This window comes from Fundulus heteroclitus, chromosome 1 (genome assembly GCF_011125445.2).
Source record: "Fundulus heteroclitus isolate FHET01 chromosome 1, MU-UCD_Fhet_4.1, whole genome shotgun sequence".
NCBI classification, from domain to species: domain Eukaryota; kingdom Metazoa; phylum Chordata; class Actinopteri; order Cyprinodontiformes; family Fundulidae; genus Fundulus; species Fundulus heteroclitus.
In genome coordinates this window covers 11218780-11237937 of record NC_046361.1, presented here as the reverse complement: position 1 = coordinate 11237937, position 19158 = coordinate 11218780, and the positions used below count along the sequence as shown (strand labels likewise).

The 19158-nt window shown below is 38.9% G+C and overlaps 1 protein-coding gene across 1 annotated transcript in view; it reads left to right on the top strand.

The window, feature by feature from the left end:
* nphp4 (nephronophthisis 4) overlaps positions 1–18754 on the top strand; it is a 293994-nt gene extending 275240 nt beyond the window's left edge. The window contains exons 23-29 of the mRNA XM_036133980.1: positions 3518–3674; positions 3932–4008; positions 4246–4331; positions 6729–6900; positions 12082–12261; positions 12390–12533; positions 18423–18754. Coding sequence (XP_035989873.1) covers positions 3518–3674; positions 3932–4008; positions 4246–4331; positions 6729–6900; positions 12082–12261; positions 12390–12533; positions 18423–18563 — 957 coding nt within the window. The 3' untranslated portion in view covers positions 18564–18754. The remainder of the gene's footprint in view (positions 1–3517; positions 3675–3931; positions 4009–4245; positions 4332–6728; positions 6901–12081; positions 12262–12389; positions 12534–18422) is intronic.
* Positions 18755–19158: the final 404 nt, after the last annotated feature.

Here is a 19158-nt window from a genome sequence, read left to right as displayed (position 1 = left end):
CTAATTAGCTTTTTACAGCTGTCTTTCTCACCAGTGATGCAGCTTTCAATAAGCTGCCTAAAAGCCTCTTAAGTGGACTCCCAATTTGGGATCCATCAGCTCCTCTAAGAAGCTCCTTAGCCCTCAATAACTTCATCTAATTGGTGTTCTGAAAGGGAGAGAAGGTTATCAAAGGATCCCCTTTTCAGATTGTTTTCTCCACAGTTTGTAATTTAATTAGGAACTTAAGTAAAGAAAGAGGTCAAGTTGAGGCTTCAGAAACCAAGAAACCGCAAAAAAACAGCTAATCTAAACCTTAATTTGACTGCAAAATTATTTTATTTTAAATTCAGAAAGCTTAAACAGTTTCTGGGGAGCTGTTGTACTGACCTTTGTGGGTGAATCATAAGACTCGAGCACATTCCCGACTCTTTGTTCAGGGTTACTTTGGTCTGAATTTTAATTTCCAGTTGAGTGTCGGGGTAGAATACATTTCATTTCAGCTCTAGTTGAAGAAATCTAGACTCTTGTTTTCATGTCCAATTTTAACTTCAAACAATGTTTGAAGTTAAAATTAGAGATAGTGCTGCTTGGCTGCTGGTAAAATATTTACCTCTTTGTAGATTTCTTTTATGATACAATTAAATGTTTTGGGTCATACTCTTTTTTTATGTAAATAAATGTCTATTTGTTTATAAAAACACATCTGTTTAATTAGTTTTTTTCTTGTGTGAAAAAACACTAATGGCGTGACAACAAATTAAGTGATTAAGTTTAATTGAAACTTTTTCTTTAAACTGGAGCTCATACTTAATTGGATCAGAGTAACCAACAGTAGCTGTTTGGCAATAGGGGGTGCTATGGCGCAGCTCCCATCAAAATTGCAAGATAAAAAGCATAGGCTTAGTAAACATAAATTACAAAATAAAAGGTTAACATATCTATTCACGCATAAATATCTCTGACTTGATTTTTCAGCATTTCTCTTACATTTTGGGTTATTTTTTTGTCAAGGCCTAATATTGTTTTAATAGCAAAGATCGTCAGCCAGACGAGTGTGTGTGCATGGAGGCCTCCATGTGACGTCCCGCTGGTCTTCAATTGGATACTTGGTCTGTGCTCAGCAAACAATAGTTTATTTTTGTGTCATTCTTCTTCCAATCAGATTAGTTCAGGATATCTGTCACACACCTAGCAGTTTAGAAGTAAAGGCGCAAATGTCACTCAAACATGATGCAAATAAAAAAAGTCAGACTACAACAACGACAAGACAGGAGAGTGTGGCGCAAGGAAAGAAAATCTGGTAATTTATTCACAAAGTTATTATTTATAAACTCTATCTTTTGCTAGAGAGGGAAAAAAAACTGATAAAGGAAACGTGATTGCACTGACCAGACTTAAGAATCCAGGAGCAAGGAAGTGGCGGATTTATGTTCAAGTAGAGTTTACCGTCAAAATTTCCATCCACTTAAGCCTTACACATCTCTATTACTTGCATACAAACATTTCTTGAGTTATTGGGTCCTACAGGGTCTGTTGAAAAACTGATGAGGATGTGAGAACAGTTGTATTAGCCTTAAATTTGAAGAGCAATCCTCTTGCTTGCAAACACACTAGCACATTTTAAGCCAAGGGCACATATGTGTAGAAAATGGCTTTAGCAAAAGTGCCTCTGTTATTGTTATTACCATGAGAGGGTGTTAAAAATACCACAAAGAGCACATGTATTATTATTTTTTTTGGCTTAAAATGAAGACAGGCTCCTTCTGTCAGAACTTTGTACGGAGCCTCCCTCCATCTTGGGGAACAAGGTAAGAAGTCACTCAATTCCTGTATCCAATGACTTGCCGGGTTTTTAACAACAGAGGCATTTCTGAAGGGGCTGACAGACCTAGCCTGAGCTGAGCCCTCCTAGCTGTATGGCATGAATTTATCCAGATGTCAGCCTGGATTATCAAATTCCCATGCAATTCATTGGGAAAGGCCAATTAAAGCCATCAAAGTGCAGTTTGCAGGAAGAACCCATTTCACTGATGTATTTGGGCTATCAACTGTGGACATATTGCTAAAAGCGCCATTACAGGATGAATATGTTTCTGTTAACAAGAAGCTTTTTCATTTTATTGATCTACAACATGAATATATGTCACCCGCAAATGTAACGAGGAGACCTGGTACAATTCAATCAGGGAAACGAACAGCATGGTTTGGTTAGGAACTGACAAAGAGTGAACAGGCTCGATGTTCGGTGAAGACGTCATCTATTCTTTACAGCATAATTTCTTTTAAGTGGTTAAACTTAGAGAGCACCTGTTTTTACTACATAAGCGAGAGTTTCATAGTGTTCTACCAAGCTCCTGAGCACCTCTGTGTTTGTGAAGTTATGTGAGTGAACTTTCTCCCCGGTGCACTTCTAGATTCACTTTCTGTAACCATTTGGAAATGCATATAAGTGATGCACAACTTTAAAGGTGCATAGTGCAAGTTTTGAAGTTAAATATTTATTTTCTTTCCCTTATATGCCATGAAGTTGCCCGACGTATAAAATGAGTCTATTTACTATTTACCACAGTTCCCTCTTTAGCCTGGATTAGTTCGTTTATGAGGGAGGGATTCGGGTTGAATCTTCTGGGTGTGTGTGTGGGTATGACGCGCTGGGCGCTCTGGTTCACCTAGCTACTTTCTCCGCTGTTTGAAGTTAGTCTTTAGCTAACATCAATATTTATAGCTTTCTAACTTCAGAAGACACCACGCCTCTAAACAAAAGATCTGTGCAGTCACAGCGACTGATACTTTCCCTCTTCTTCAATGCACGTGCACGACACTGGTGTCATTTCAACTTGTCGTCACAGGGGGGCGACCTCTGTAAAAATTCTTGGAGCTTTCGCTATGCTCCTTTAATGTATGTTTAATGATGCATATAAAATATTACAGATTGATGATTCTGCACTTTTATATGCCTCATGGAGTGTCTCCAACTTGCATTCTGCTAAGGTCCTCCTCCTCCCACAAGAACACAAGATGTTTGACCAAGTAGCCATGAGAATCAAATGTGTGTGGCTTATTTACATCTATTTGTATACGTAAATGGAGCTGTATAGAGGGAGAAGTCTGGTATTCCCACATGTGTGCTCAATTCAATGTTGATCAAGATGCACAGCACAAAGGAAAAGTCCTTGGAGCCATACTTATGCAGATTCTCATATATCTTGATCTTTGTGTGTGTGCAGATTGATTGATTCACTTCTGGTTTTAGTGGCAAATCTATGCAAGTCTTGTATTGAAATGCTGGAAACATTCCTTAAATGTTATACTATATTCATTAAACATGCTCAATGTGTTATTCCTTGTTATACTATCTACATACAATTAATGTGCAAGATTTGTTTCAAATTCCGTCTGTCTTTTTTTTTCTTTCTTTTTTTTTCTTGCTCTTAAACACAGAGAACAGCATTTCATTAGTCGTTTTTATAAAGGAAATTCAATTTGACTCCAAGCCTGCCGTGCATAACTCTGACATTTCACCTCTCCCCTGCAGGTTACATTCAGAGCAGAAGATGGCAAGCCGATGGCCATCTGCCAAGTGAATGTGGAGCCAACACCCCACGTTGTGGACCAGACTTTCCGACTATACCACCCTGAACTTTGTTTCCTTAAGAAGGCCATCCGCCTGCCGCCGTGGCAAGACCCAACAGGTTGTTCGGGTTCTCCTAGACAATCCCCTGTCATTGATCACTATCTGAGTCACAAATTACACTACCTTTGTTTTGCAATGACTAGATTTAAAATAGATCTACTTGCTTTAAAAGTAGTTAAACAATTGAAAGGTCTGTGAATAAAATCTAATTATTGGGGGATGTTCTTATAAATACAGATTATATACACCATCTAGCACCAGTGTTTTTTGTAAATATGAAAAATAACTTGTTTTTGTGATTTGTCTGTCAACCAGCTGAAGATCCAAACTCCTGGACACATATTTCTGTGCGCTGTAGTGACCCTAACATCATCTGCCAGACGAGGATGCTGGTGAGACATCATCACATTCCTGCATCATTCTATTCTGACCACAAGTAGCCCACAGTAGCCATTTAAGATTTCCACACTGGCGATTAAATAGGTAGAAAGCATTTTCTTGCAATTTTCCAGGCGTGGATTTTAACTATGTTTCTCCCTTGAGCTCATGCCATACATGATGCTAACATGTCAATGTTTTTTTTAGTTTGTCAGTTTAACATGTTTGTCATAATTACTGTTCATGTTTAGGTTCCAGGAGAGCCTCAGGATGTGTACTTGAAGGTGCCAGGGAGTCCCAGTCCACACATAAAGATGTTCTTTGTGATGGTTTTCACGTATGTATTGGTTGCTGCCTGTGCAAACTGTATAATGTGAACGCAAACACTGCTAGCCTGAGAAAGATTTTTGACTAATTACCTAATTAAAATGTTGACACAGGCTTGAACCAATTTGTTACTGAGAGAACAGGTTGGTGACCTGCAAGCCGGAGCTTATAGAGTTTATAATCTGGTCTCAGTAATAGATATAATGTCTTGTGAAATTGGTAAACTTTTTTAACTTTTCTGACTTTAGAACCACAAACCTCAATGGGTTTTATTAGGATTTTTGGTGATAGACCAAAATGAAGTTGTTAAGTTAGGAAGAAGGAAAAAATAAAAAATGGTTTATTTAAAAAAAAAAAAAAATATATATATATATATATATATATATATATTTTTTTTTTTTTTTTATTATTATTATTATTATTATTATTTTTCTTTTTCCAGTTAAAAATCTGACAAGTGTGGTGTTCACTCGTACTGAGCCCCCTTGAATCAGTACTTTGTAGAAAAATGTTTCACTGCTGTTTCAGCTGCAGGTATTCTTGCCACAGATGGTCAATTGGTTACAGGTTTAGACTGACTGGGCCGTTCTCAGGCATCGATAAACTTGGATCTTAACCGGTTTCATTGTAGCACTGGCTGGATGTTTTATTAACCTCAAATTAGCTCTGTTGGTCTTCCTATCAACTCTGATCAGCTTTGTCTGTATTGAAGAATATCACCCGCCCCACAACATAATGCTGCCACCATTATGTTGTGCTCTGTGTTTTCAGAGTAATCTGCCACGTTAGTTATGGTCCCTTGAAGTGTTGAAAGCTTGGGATATTGTTTAATCTATTCATGCTTTAAAGTTACACAAAACTTTATCCCTGCCCTGTCTGCTGTGTTCATTCTTGTTCATGTTGTGTGTGTACTTGTTTACCCTTATAAACCTCTGAGGCTCTCAGAGAACAGCTGGATTCATACTGAGATTAAATTACACATAGATGGACTCTGTTTGCTCAGTCGGAGACTTCCGAAAGCAATAGATTGCACTGCATTTTATTTAGAGTTACAGATTAAACAGATTTGAATACAAATCCATGGCACATTGTGAGGTTATTTTGTAAAAAATCAAAGACTGTTCTTTAAAAAACTATTACTTTAGAATTATTTGTTACACTGTGTTAGTTTGAACAGAAAAGATATCTAATAAATCAAAGTTGTGAATAATTGAAGGCATCTGATTACATTTACATACAAGGCACAGTAGATTTCTTACTGTGTTTCACCAGTTTCTGTATTTTAAGAAATGTCAGAGACCTTTACTTAACTCTCATGAATTTGATCATTATCAACGGTTACTGTGGGTTTACTACATTAAGGCTTTGTGATTAAAACAGTATGATTTTTTGGAGATCATATACTCATACGTCACGCAGTAATTTTCTCCAACATGATTTAATCAGCGATACAGCCTGCAGATGCCGTTTTACATGTAAATGCATCATTTTCTGCTAGATACCAAGCAGGAGCTACTAGTACTGCACGCAAACCAACAGGCAGCTTTTATTTTACTCTATAAGTGTGGCTCAGCTGGTAAAGCAGGCTTGTGGTAAAGTCCCCAGCTTCTCCTTTCCATGTGCAGAAGTGTCCTTGGGTAAGACACAGAACCCCGAGATGGTCCTAATAGCAGGTGCACTCTTCTCATGCCAGCATTCTCATCTGCTGCTTTGACTTTGTGAGAAAAAGGGGAAAAGAGTGCCAATAAGTATATATCCCTTGAAACACTTCAATCCACTACTTAAACTAAGTGCTTTTAATTTTTTTTATCATATACATATATCTGGGCTGCAAATGGTAGTATTTGCAACGCATTTCATGTCTAAGCAATCAAAAAGTGCAGTTCATTTCCAATATGTCCACCAGCTAACATTAGATATGATGTGATGTGTTCTCCTGAGGGGGAAAAAAATCTTTGAAGATTACCACAATTAAAACAAAGCGTGACTGAAAGACCAAATGCTGCTCTGTGTGTACATCTGTTCACCATCTGAAGATGCCACTTCACTTCATCAGCGGCTTCAAATGTTACTGATGTTCCTTGAGCCCTCGAAAGCTCACGCCGCCTTAATTTTATTGCAAATATCCCCAAAGGCTTCTTGAGTGCTGTTGTCTCAGAGCAGAACTGAGTAGGTGACAGCGTTCCCTCCCACTCTCAGTCAGCTCGGGCTCCTGAGACTCCGCTCCCTTCATCTCAGCACCGAGTAGATGATGATGGCGATGATGTTTGTGCTTATTAAAATACTCACAGAGCCATAGATCAGCTCTTCTGATTTCCAACCTAATGCTGCACCTGCTGCATCTCCAGGGAGCCTTAGCTTGGTTGTTCTTGACCGTGTATGTTTCTGCCGTTGTTCTTGTTGACAGCGATAAGTGGATGGCGGCGCCCTCCCAGATCTGGCAGGTTTACGTGCATTTTCTGGAGCGGGTGGACGTCAGCTGTGTGACTGGCCAGAGAACCTGTCAGTCACTGGTTCTGAGGGGAAGACAGGCTGTTCGTAAGATCAAATGTTTCTCATCGCACCCCAAGGAAATTGAGGTACACTCTTTTAATATTTGAGCAAGTTAGTTTATCCTGTGCATCCGTTTTACCTGATAACCTCCCTATGATGAAAAAATAGAAATCAACTCATGGTTCTTTACATGTACTGGTTTACTGGGCTTTTATCAACTAAAACTCCATGAGAAAGACTTTAAAATAATAAATTAGGTTTGGGAAAGTCATGATTAGAGGCTCTCCGATATTTCATATTGATTATCTACCAATACGTATATTATACAGTCCAGAGGGCTTTTACTTTAACATTTAGTGCTGTTTTTATCCTGATGCTGTAAGTAAATATGAAAACACACCTAGGTGCTGTCAGCCTTTAGTTGTATTATTATTTACCAGATTAATAATTATACAATAAGCTCCAGAGTAGGGATTGGGATTTCATGCTTATATTAACATATTACAGAGCTGCTAAATCTGCTGAACCTAGGGAGGGTTATGGAAGCTCTGTAGACTACAGAGCATGACTGCAGTAAAAAAAACAAACAAACAAAAAAAACGCCTGCTGCTCTCAATTCTTTAGCTTTATCGGTGTGTAAATGTGTGTAAAATGGTCTAAAAGGATGTAATATACAGCAACAAAATCACTCCACAACAAGCTTTTCTGCCATGAACAAGCATTCATTATTCATTAGAAAAGGCGTAATCGTGTGTGCCTGTACATGAGAGATTGAGAAAAGTCACACAAAACAGCTCTGTAAAGTCGTAGTTTCCTATTTTAAACCAATAATGCAATGAACACCTGATGGTGACATTTTTTAAAGCTGTCTTTAACAAGTTTTATGAGCCATTAGCACAGTTGGCCCCTTTTACCATCTGTAACATCAGCCTCTGCATATTTTTCAGTGTATCTGTTCCTACATTGTGTCAAAGTCTTACAACAGGCTGCAGACATGTCCAAACTTTATGTGCCTCGTGGCAGACGGAGGTTAGGAATTCAAAACAATAAAACTAAGCAACTTTCTCTATTCGTCTTTGCGTTGCTGTTGCAGCTTAACTGAGATTTCCCTTGGCTTATTTTTTTTTCTGTGACACTTAGAGATACATTTTGCTGCTCTGAATTTTTATACCAAAAAAAAAGTAACAAATATCTGTTTTCTATTTTTTTTTAACCTTTTAACTATAATATCTTAGAAGAAAATAAAGATATTTTAAAACCTCTTGAGTAAAAAACACTGACAATTTGATCTCAGTCATCATTAGACCACACTGTCTGGACCGGTGGCTTCACCCTGATATATGATCCAAAAAAAGACATCAGTGTCTCATTTGATAGCGATTTTGGATCGGATTGTCCCCATCTCTAGGGTTATACTCCAGCTCTGTTCAGTGCCAAACTTTTCAGTCAGCTTTTAACCTGAATGTGTGTCACAGTAATGTTTTGTTGCCAGCATGTGAGCTGGTTCACAGGTAATATCTCATCCTTCTCCCCTGGATGGAAACAGCCCTATAATTGGATGGTCATGTTGCTCCCCCCCATTGTTGGCTGCAGCATCCTGCTTGGAGCAGCTTAGTTGCTCTGGCTTTTCCATGTGCCAGCTACTTGTCAAACAGGTGTTTTAATCCCTCAGGTCTAATTTAAGAGTCATTTAATTAATTAAGGATGGGATTTTTTGGTCACATTATTCTGAACACTTCCCACTTGACATGTTTTTGCATGACACTTTTTTGTAGTTTTTATTAGAGATGGAAATTTCCATTAGGGGAGAATTAGTTTTGCTCCGTTCCTTGACATTTTTATTATATGGACATTTAATGGTCCATTTTAAAATTGAGTAACTCCTTTGTCTTAACTAATGTCAATATTTTACACCTCACAGCACAACCTGAACCCCTAAATTGTTCCAACATTTTCTTTGCGTCTTTGGAGCAATACCTAAATTATTCTTCTCACCTGAGCACTGTTATTAAGTAATTGCTTGGAAAGATAAGTAGCGAAAGCAGTTTCTATCAGTGTAAAATCGTTTCACACATGTTGCAAGGGATGGCAAGGAAGAATTAGAGGCTACGGTTGAGATGCATTACGTTAAAGGCATAGTTGAGTTTTTTTCTGTTAAAAGGTTAGAACAAAGTTACTATGTTATCTGCAGCAGGTGATTCTCTTGGTTTTGTAAATTTATTATAAACTCAGATTAGCTGGGTTTGCAGGCTAAAGCTACTGGCTAGCCCAAGAAAGGCAAAGACCAAAGCTGACGTCTATGGTGTAAAACATCTCCAATCTTAAAAACATTATAGCGGTTCACACAAACAATATTTTGTGTATTTTTAACCTGACGTCCCATTTGTATTGGACAGCCATTTACAGAGAAACTGATCTTTTTTTTTTTTTACATAGGAAATGGAGGCAGGAGACGGTGTGCCACCAGTGACCTTCCTGTTTGAAACACGTGCTGACAAAGGAAAATGTTAATTGTTTCCAGTCAGAGAGTTATAGCAGAAATATTACTACAGTGGTCTAAGGGAAAACTATTTTATTGATTTTCCCCACTGACTTACCTTTCTATACCTTTCTATACATGTTCTGTTCTTAGGTGTTTCTAACAGTAGACGCTCCGGCTTCTGAGCAATTGTGATGAGGATTTAAAGATTTAAAGATTTAAAGATTCATAGAATAACATTGCTATAAACCACCATGATGCTTTTCAGGTTAGAGTTGTTTCAAGAAGGTTCAGCTTTGGTCTTGAACCCTCTAGGACTTGCTGTTAGCTTCAGCCTCTCAGACCATCTAACCTGGTTTCATACTACATGAAGAGAGTTGTCTGCTGTACGGCAGACATTAACTGAGCTAACAGATCAATCCCTTGCTGTGTCTTACCCTTAAACATCTTAATACTGAAGTAGATGAGATGTTTTTTGATTACCTGCGGTAAGTTTTCTAGGTTTGTAACCTATGTAACACAATAAATGAATATCTTTTCATGTGTTTCTGTTTATTTCTATTTTTGGAGAACATTTTTTAATTCCCTGAGTTTCAGTTTTGATATTAGTGTGTTGAAGAACCCCCTACTCCCCCAGAATGGACCTAAGCCACTTGGCGATGGGGGACCATGGTAATGGAAACAACTTTTAGTAAAAATAGAGATCAGTTCAGTTCAACTCCATTGGCTCTTGCAACACTCTGAATATGGGTGGGAAAAAAAGTGGAAAACCCATTTACTAAAACATAGACAGAATGCCTTCCTTCTTCCGTTTTTATAAATACCTCTGGTGGAGAGTTCTTTAAAATTCTTTATGACTAGTGCAAAACTAGTTAGTGCAAAATTATGGGAAATTAATTTAATTGTGTGAACTGTGAATTGCGATATTTTAAAGCTGCATTAGGTAACTTTTGTATAAATGTATTTTTACATATTTGGTAAAACTGTCACCATGTCCTGATAGTAAAATATGACACAGATAATCTGTGAAAAAAATCAAGCTACTCTGGTTCTACTGCCATTTGCAGAAATACACAGCTCCCGGTTAGAAACAACCAATCAGAGTCAGGAGGACTGTCTAGCTCTGATTGGTTGTTAGTTGGGTCATGTATGTACGTACTCCTCACACTCCGTCCCACGGTGCTGCTGTCATTCCAACTCAACATAGCTGGTGGGCTGCAGCTGTGTAGAGAAATGGTAAAAATAAAAAATAAAAACCTGCTTTACAGTAAAACTGCCAATTTCTGGAGTGACATCTGCTCAGAAAACAAAAACAGGTAAACATTGGAGCAGTGCGGCAGGCTGTGCTGTGGGGCATCAGCTGTGGAGGGATGGTTATTGCAGTGGAGAGCAAGGGGGAGGGAACTGTAAGGTGTGCTTGTTAATATTTCTCAAAACTCCCTATTGCAGCTTTAACCTAGAGAATAAAGGATTGTGTCCTTTATGCCGTTTGCTCACGTAACCTTTTCTGTCATGCTGCATTTCCTTATCCAAAGAACATTGGCACACTTAGACCAAGGACCAACATTTCAGTCATGATCAGTTCTTTGTGCTTGGATGCATTGTTAAACATATGTGAAGTCTCTAAGTTCTGAATTTCCTTCCTCTTCATGTTCTGTGTCTGTGCTTCTTTGTGGATTGGGCAAAGCTAGCTGAAAAGCAACAGCTGAAACGGAACAGCTGAAACCTTACATACATAACGAGAAGCTGAGGCTCCTGCCAGATTTCTCTCAGAATGAGGGATTTTTCCAAGTGCACATCCAAAAAAAAAAAGATTTTCTGCTAATTGTTTTTCGAGCAGCACAAAGCAGCAGAATAGCAGCAGTCTCCTTTGCAATAACCCCCCAGGTTCAGATTCAAGTCATTATCCAGAATAAAGTGTGGACTGACAGCAGGTGTCGTTTTTATGTCATTTCAGTTTAGGTTTTTCTGCATTTGCCAGCGATGTTAGATCATGTTGTACCATAAAAAATTGCCTTGGTTATCTGAACACAAGGAAATGTGCTTCATGCACAGCATATTGCCCTTTATTTTTAATAGATCGTTTCTTATTCATATCTGAGAACTGGAGCAGACAGACAGTGCTTCTCAGTCAGAGTTATTTCATAATACTCACCCATATTCAAAGAAGGGGATGATGGACTGTCACAGTTCTCCTGCATGCTCACTGTACGACCCAAACATGTTTACCCTGTAGAAATAGGGTACCGCGTGAGGAAGTGACAGATGTATTTTTCAAAGAGTTCACGTATGCATCAGTGGCAGCTTTGATCTGGCTCTCAGCAGGTTTGGCTGACTGTGGAATGCACTGAAGGAGTCTTACAAAACAGGATAAAGCTCAGCTTCAGAGAATAGCTTTGCTTTTCTCTGAGCAGATTGAAAAAGAGCTGCACAGTAAAACTCAATCTCACATCCTTGTGTATGTCACTTTTCCGCTTCTGCTTACTCCCGATTCATTGTCTGTTCCCTTCACTTTGCCTTTTTCACCGCCTCCTACTTTTGTCTGGCCCACTCTCAGTAACCTGGGCCCCTGCTTTATTTCCCTCTGACTCTTTTAAACTCCCCGTTTTATTAGCCCTGTCCCTTTTCACCCCTTCTGTTTTTGTTCTGTCACCCTCTCTCTGTCACATGTTCAATGGCTCTGCTTACCTTCATTGTGTCGTCGCCATTCTCATAACCTGATCAACAGCATCTCATCACCTTGCTGCCAGATCCAATCAACCTTTCCCCGCCCTCACCTCCCCTGTAGGTGGACCCAGCGGGTGTGTTTGTTTTGCCTCCCGCCGCCGTGCAGGAGCTCCAGCTTAGGGTCCAGCCATGGCAGGCTGGCAGCCGCTTCCTGTATGTGAACGCCGTGGACATGGAGCAGCAGCGGCTGGTCGCTGCCTGGCTCCTATGTCTCAATGTCCACCGGCCTGTACTGTCAAAGGTAAGGGGGAAAGGGGGATCTTTATTCAGGAGCTTCTTGTGAAGTTTAAATTCCATGTGGTAATATTGTGCAATTCAGAGACCAGCTATTGTGGCATTAATCGTTTGTGTGTGTGTGGGTCTGTGCAGGCGTTTGAATTGTCCGTTCCGGTTGGTAATGGGCGTGGCAGCTCGAGAAAAATCACTTACACCAACCCTTACACCAGCGCGCGCACCTTCCTGCTCCGCTCCGACCATCCTGACCTGCTCCAGTTCAGAGAGGACAGGTTCCAGGTAAGATGAGGCAGGAGGCATTACAGCACTCTCCGCTTCATTACCCACTGAAATCAATGCTTTGATCAACGCCTGACCAAAGCTTGTCAGGTGTTTTCCACAGATAGTTTTTAATTAGATTAAAGGATTAATCTCGTTAACATAGAGTGAATCATTTCAGCGCTGTTGACAGTCCACGACATGCAAGCCCAGAAAGTAAAACCATCAATCCTTGTTCCGCCAGAAGTCGATGAAGGCAAGCCATTAAGTTTTGCGACAAATTCTTTATCAATATAAACTGCAACGGAGACAAGACTGAGCTGTAGGAGAGCTAAAAGTGGTGCTTTATAGGAGCTTCTAGCTGCATCAGCTCCTGACTCAGTGTTGGTTTTTTCCTCTGTCAGAAGCCTAACCTGGCTCTCCTTCAACACCACTGATTGAATATTATGTCTGTGCACAGAATAATCTTGTTAAAACATTGAGAAAAGGTGTAACCAACATATTCATTATTTAAAAACCTATGGCTCTATTGAAAGCTGTAACACATTCACCGCCTAATACAAAATCAGGTACCCGCCACACCTCTTGACTCACCAGGTAAAGCTGTGTAACCAGCCATAAAATAAATGTGTATTTTATTGCAGGACTAGTAATCCCACACTGTTCAAATAGAATCCAAACTTTAATTTGAATACATTCATTCAGTTGGGGGGAAAATAACCTCATGTTCATAACTAATTGTTTTCTCCAAATTACCAGTGACACGCTTGTCAGACTTTTAACGGTCATTTTCTTAGAGAAAGGATGTTTTTGTGTCAGATGAACAGTTTCTGTTAAACTGGTTATTTTTGTTGGGTCATTATCTTTAAAGACTCAATAATGACTCAAACCCACCTGGAGTGTTTGCCCCAAAATCTTTTTCCAACCAAAGCACAGAGATCCAGTTAGCTTAGCAAGCTTGTTTTGGTAGGACATAAAATAATATTCCTGCCGTCATTCCCAAACATCTAGTTGACATGTATACAGCATTTAATGGTTCTTATATATCCGTGTTGACCCATTGTACCACCTTTGGTTGCCATTCTTTAACACTGAACCTCTTTTGGTTTTACCTCCCTTACCATCCTTTACTCTTGGGTTGGTCCGAAGGTAACCTTTGGTCCTCGTCCAGACTTGTCTGGTATGGTTTCAGTTGATTTAAACTTTTTGAAATATTCCGAGTGTCGGTATGGACAAGTTTATTTGGGAAGGTACTTTCTGGATGCTATTTTTTATTTTACATCAAGATGAACACACATCCATTTTACTTGAATTATATCTTCTACCATCTTTCCCAATTTTGTAGCAAAGCTTAGAAATGGGGCCTCTGTGTCACATCAAAATATACTCTAGAGAAACAAGGAGCGATGGATTGCAATTGAAAAGATCCTCGACGCTCTGATCTATTTTAAATATGAAGTATTAATGACGAAAATGCAGCACAGATATTGTTAGGGGTGCCAATATTTATGCCACTAGGGATTGTCTTAGTAGAAACATGGGATTTTTCACCCACTGTCCTCAAATTAAAGTTTATTTTTCAGTGTGAAAAGTTGTCATTGTATCAAAATATGTATTTATCTATTTCCATATAACACATCTTTATAAGGGGTACAGATAAATTTGAATGGTGCTGCAAATATTCAAAACATGTCTTCGGCCGTGAATAAGATTGTTTTGATTTCAGCGCATTTATCGTTCAGTCCTCAGCTGTGACAAGCGCTTTGCTTGTTTGTTGTCAGATCAGATTGAGCGAAGTATTACAAAAGCAGCTCTTTATACTGCTTTGTTTGTCATGTGGTCAGCTGCAGACTCTCCTGCTGATTCATTCCCTTATTGAAACAAAAAAACATTTAAGTTGCTGGCGTCATTTCCCTTCCATTTGCTTATGGTGTGACAAAATAGTACAACAAGCGAGGCGAATAGGATATGTGGAGACGCAATAGGAGCCAGGTTGCACATAAACGTTTAAGGAGTCTTGCTGTGTTTGGCCTGAAGACGGTGCATCATTATAAATGAGGTGGGCAGAGTGAAAAGCAGCCTCTGTTTTTCCCACCTTGCCTGTGAATCTCCAGGTGTCTCATAAAGGATCTACTGTCCCTGTTGCACGGCACAAACGACAAGACCATCGTCTCTGTTTTATATAACTGTCTTGCCCATATCAAAAAACTTCAGAAAAAAAAAGCAAAAATAAAACATACAAATACATATATTTAGTAGATTTCACAAATTGATCATTTATTTCCTGTGAGTATTGCAATGAAAAACGGATCATGTCTGAAAGAAATACCACGAGGATATAAACAAACAGATCGCATTATTGCCTTGTAGGATTTGAGCCTTGACAACAACAGCACTTTCTTTCTCCCTTTAATTAGAGAGAATAATGAAAATTGCAGGCTGCATGGACAAACTGGTAATTTATAGAATAAAGGTGACAAGGAGAGCAATGTCAGGAAGTTAGAACAAGGGATAGCCAGACTGTTTTGTCTCTCCTTTCAGACACAGCATAAGAAAAATTACAAAGGAAAATACCTCCACTGGTAGGAAAAGCAACTCAACTGTTTTTTTTTTTTTTAAAGACATTTATTTTCTGTGACCAATTCTCCTTTCTGTAGACAAATGGCAAGCGTGGTCGATCTGACAGCTCTCTGTTTAGGGAATGTTCTTTAAGGAATTTCTAAAACTAAGGTTTAGTCAAGAGAGTGGTCTCAGTTGAGCACATAATATACAACCTGTGTGTGCTGCCCAGTTTGTGCTTATTGGGCTCTCTGGGTCTTATTTGCTTCACAGCGTTATTAAAGTCATAGCCACAGAGTCATGGCATCCAGCTCAAAGCTTCCATTGAACACATATATACTGGGACGGACGTCTGTAATAATGTAAACTAAGTAGTAAGAAACCGACTGAAATGCCTCATTACAAAGAAAGACCAGCTTACTGAGCTCACAGGCCAAACAAATACAAACAAACATGCTCCCTCAGAAGCTTTTATTTCTTCTTCTTTCTTTTTTGTTAAGGCTAAAAGGTTTTACATACATCAAATATTAATGTCATATTAAATTTGGGCTATTAAGGATTCACTTGAATGGTTAATGTTTCATATAAGGGACTGATTAAATTATTTTTTAAATCAAGAATTGGGTCCATAAGGTTGTATTTATTGTGCCTTTTCTCTAATTCATGCAAAAAATATACATACAAGTTCAACTTTATACATACTTCTTACCTGAATATGGTGTAACAATATATCAATAGTTGTGCGATACTTGTTACTCTGGTAATCAGTTTAACTTTTAATTCAGCCTTTCTGATGAAGATCCACCTCCATTGCTTTAGGTCTAACTTTAAATTATTTTAGCTTGTTTTTTCATTTCTATAAATTTGATGTTACTTTGTCTGTGTTTCTGTCAAACCCGAAACTCCCCATTGTGGGGCAATAAAGGCATTTCTTATCTTATCTGGTTAAACCACAGAGAAACCACAGGCTTTTAGAGTTACTTCTGGGTAGAAACAGGCTTCTTTTATTGGCAGAAATGGAATAATTCATGTTAATTGGTTGGTTTCTGGATATGGAGCCAGCTTTTTACCCCAGGCATTTTATGGAGGGTTGTGGTAGGGGCTACTCCAGAAGCTTTAGCTGGTTGGAACCTCTATTTGCCATAAGAAGGTTCAGTTTTCTTGTCTTTTGCCAATTTAGTAGTTTTAGGTCTGAAAGCCTCACTTTTCCTTCTGCACACTTTTTATTCTTGTCCCTTTTGCTGAATTGCCTATAGTTTTTCTATTCTCTGACCATAAAACTTTGCTCCTGTCTAAATAGGTTCCTGCAATTTCCCATCATGCTTGAAAGGTGTTTTGGAATAGAGGGTTTACATTTTTTTAGTTTTTTTTTTTTTTTGGTATCTGCCCTTTCAGTCCATGATGTGACAGGCTTGTTTTAGGTTTACGTTCCTCTCAGGGAGACAGTTAAACTACTGGAACAACCCTGACCTCAACCCTTGGAAAATATATGGATTGCATTTAGTAACATAGTCTGTGCCAGTAAAATAAAAAATCTAATTAAAACATCTCTCTTTGAAAAAAAAGCTGCAGCATAAAATGAGAATATCATCATAAGTTTTTACTTTCTAACAATCCTTGACTTTTCAATGTCTAATTTTTCAATGGCCACGTCTCTTTTAAAATTTCATTGCAAGTGATTTTTCAATGTTTAATTTTTCAATGTTTGATTTTACGATGCCACAACTCTTTTTCGGTATCATTGCAAGCTGTCCTTGGTTTAGCTCCATATATTTCCCCTCTTCAAAAATAATTAGGATTAAAGGCATGAATTTAATATGAAATAAATACAGAAACTCAGTCAGCATATCCTGATGCTGGCTAAGTTTATGTTCTGAACAGTGCTGTAGATACATATATGGGAAATAAATGTATTGCTAAGCCAACAAGAAGATACAGTTTATTTTGCACAATTTAAAAAAAAGTATAATTGAAGAATAATGCCATTCAGATCTCTATTTACAACAGAGTAAATATAGCAATTCATTTTCAGACAATGAATTATGTCAGAAAAAAACTGTTTTACCGACAGATACCATAGTATTAAAAGAAAAATGTCATATGTAGTGTCTGGGTTTATTTAGCAGTTTTTAAGTCTTTAAGTTCAGCCTATCCATGTTCCTGTTTGTCATTTCCTCTGCCACAGTTAACTCCACAAACATCCTGATATTCTGATTTGAGCATCGGCTTCATCACTAAGGTCAACAAATCAGTAAAAAACAATAGACAGGCTTGTGACTGTCTGTTATACTGTAGGCTGGGTGTGATTTTTCTCTTGCCAGTTAAAAATAATCCACTGTAGCGGATGAATGAAAGTAATTCTTCTGAATTAATTATCCTGGAAAATGTGTGGCAGTCTGGTCGGGCCCTCTGTTGCCTGAAACAACCATCATGTCAGAATTTACTGCTGCTGGCTTGTGAGGAAATATTTGCTACAGTAAAAATGTAATTTGCTTAAACCTGACTTTAGTTTTGAAATTGGGAGTCCCGTTCCGACAGTTGATAAAATCAATATCGTGTGTATGCGTAAAAAATTCACTGGCGTTAAACTGCAGTGAAATAACACACGGTCTCATTTCATCACGTTATATCGTCCAATGATGTCAGAGATGCTGCAGGCTCGCTACTCGTCTTGACAGTGACAGACATTTCGTCGCAGCTGGACTCAGAGCAGGACGGCTTCAGAACGCTGCTCCAGCTCCGGTTTAGCTTTGTTGAGAGAGCATCTGCAATGTTCTGAAAGCACTTCACCTGATGTGGCCGTTTTCTATTTGTTTCTGAAGAAACAACGTAGAGTTTCAGTTTCTAATAAACATCTTTTTTCCTGCTGAACATGTTTGCAGAAGCACAAGAGTCCAGCTTGTTTGATATGACCTGCTGATAATTTGTACTGTAAAGAAATGTCAGTTCAGTTCCAGTAAACCATTCGCAGACAAATGTTCTCCTCCTTTATGAACTTGGCATTTTGCTTTTACTTTGGTAAAAGGCATTCCAACTGTTCTGTGGGTCCAGCTAAGGACTGTCACGACAGTCAGTCAGGGAGCTGCAGCTGCCAATACAGTCTATCCTCCATTGTGAATGTCTTTCCAAAGGGTGATATACCCTGTACTATCTGGCAACCCAAATATCTTTCGAAGCCTATAATTCTACTTTCTTTCTATCCTTGAGAATGGTTCTGGACATATGTTGTTTTAACTGTGGGTTTTGCTTATATAAAAAGGTTAGGACTTACTGATACAGAGCATCTATTGATTAAGACTGAATAAGAACAAAACAGTGAGGGGATGTGTTTGCTATGTTGACTGTGTTCAGGTCGGAGGCAGAGAGAGTTACTCCATCGGACTACGATTCGCTCCCAGCCAGAGTCCGGGCTCCGCCGAGATCCTGGTTTACGTCAATAACTCGGAGGAGAAGACCGAGGAGACGTTCTGCGTGAAAGTCAACTATTCTTGATGATCCGTCGGGAATTGCCGGCCGCTGTAGAGTGATAGATCTAATTTTATAACAACATTTTTTTGATTATTATTGTTTCGTACTAGGTGTGTGGTTTTGTACTTCATAAATAAGCCGCATCAATAAGTCTTGTTTGCTGTCTCAGTTGATTTGTTTTAAACAGAAATTTTCACAATAAAAGATTAACACACTTGAGTTGGAAGTTTGTAAAAAAGGAATACAAAAAGAAATCGGAGCAATACGCAGGCCCGTTATTTGACTCATGGAGTAACACCAACCTTGCTATCTACTGTAGCTGCTGAGGCTGATCCCTAGCGGTGTCCACAGAGTCATCGAGCAAACGCTCGACGGCACAAACCTTGAGAATGTAACATCAGGGTGAAAGCAGATGCCCCTCCAATGGTCTGCTTTTCATCTGAGACAAGCCGGCGGTTCAACCTTCACACCTCCCCACTCCCCAAACATCTTATTCTCATCACCGGCGTTATTAGAAGCCCTGCCGTAATGAGGTATGATTTTTATTTAGCGGGGCGCACATCTCCACACAGCGCCCTCATTAACACAAGCACCCTTTTAAGCCCTCCACGCTCTCCCG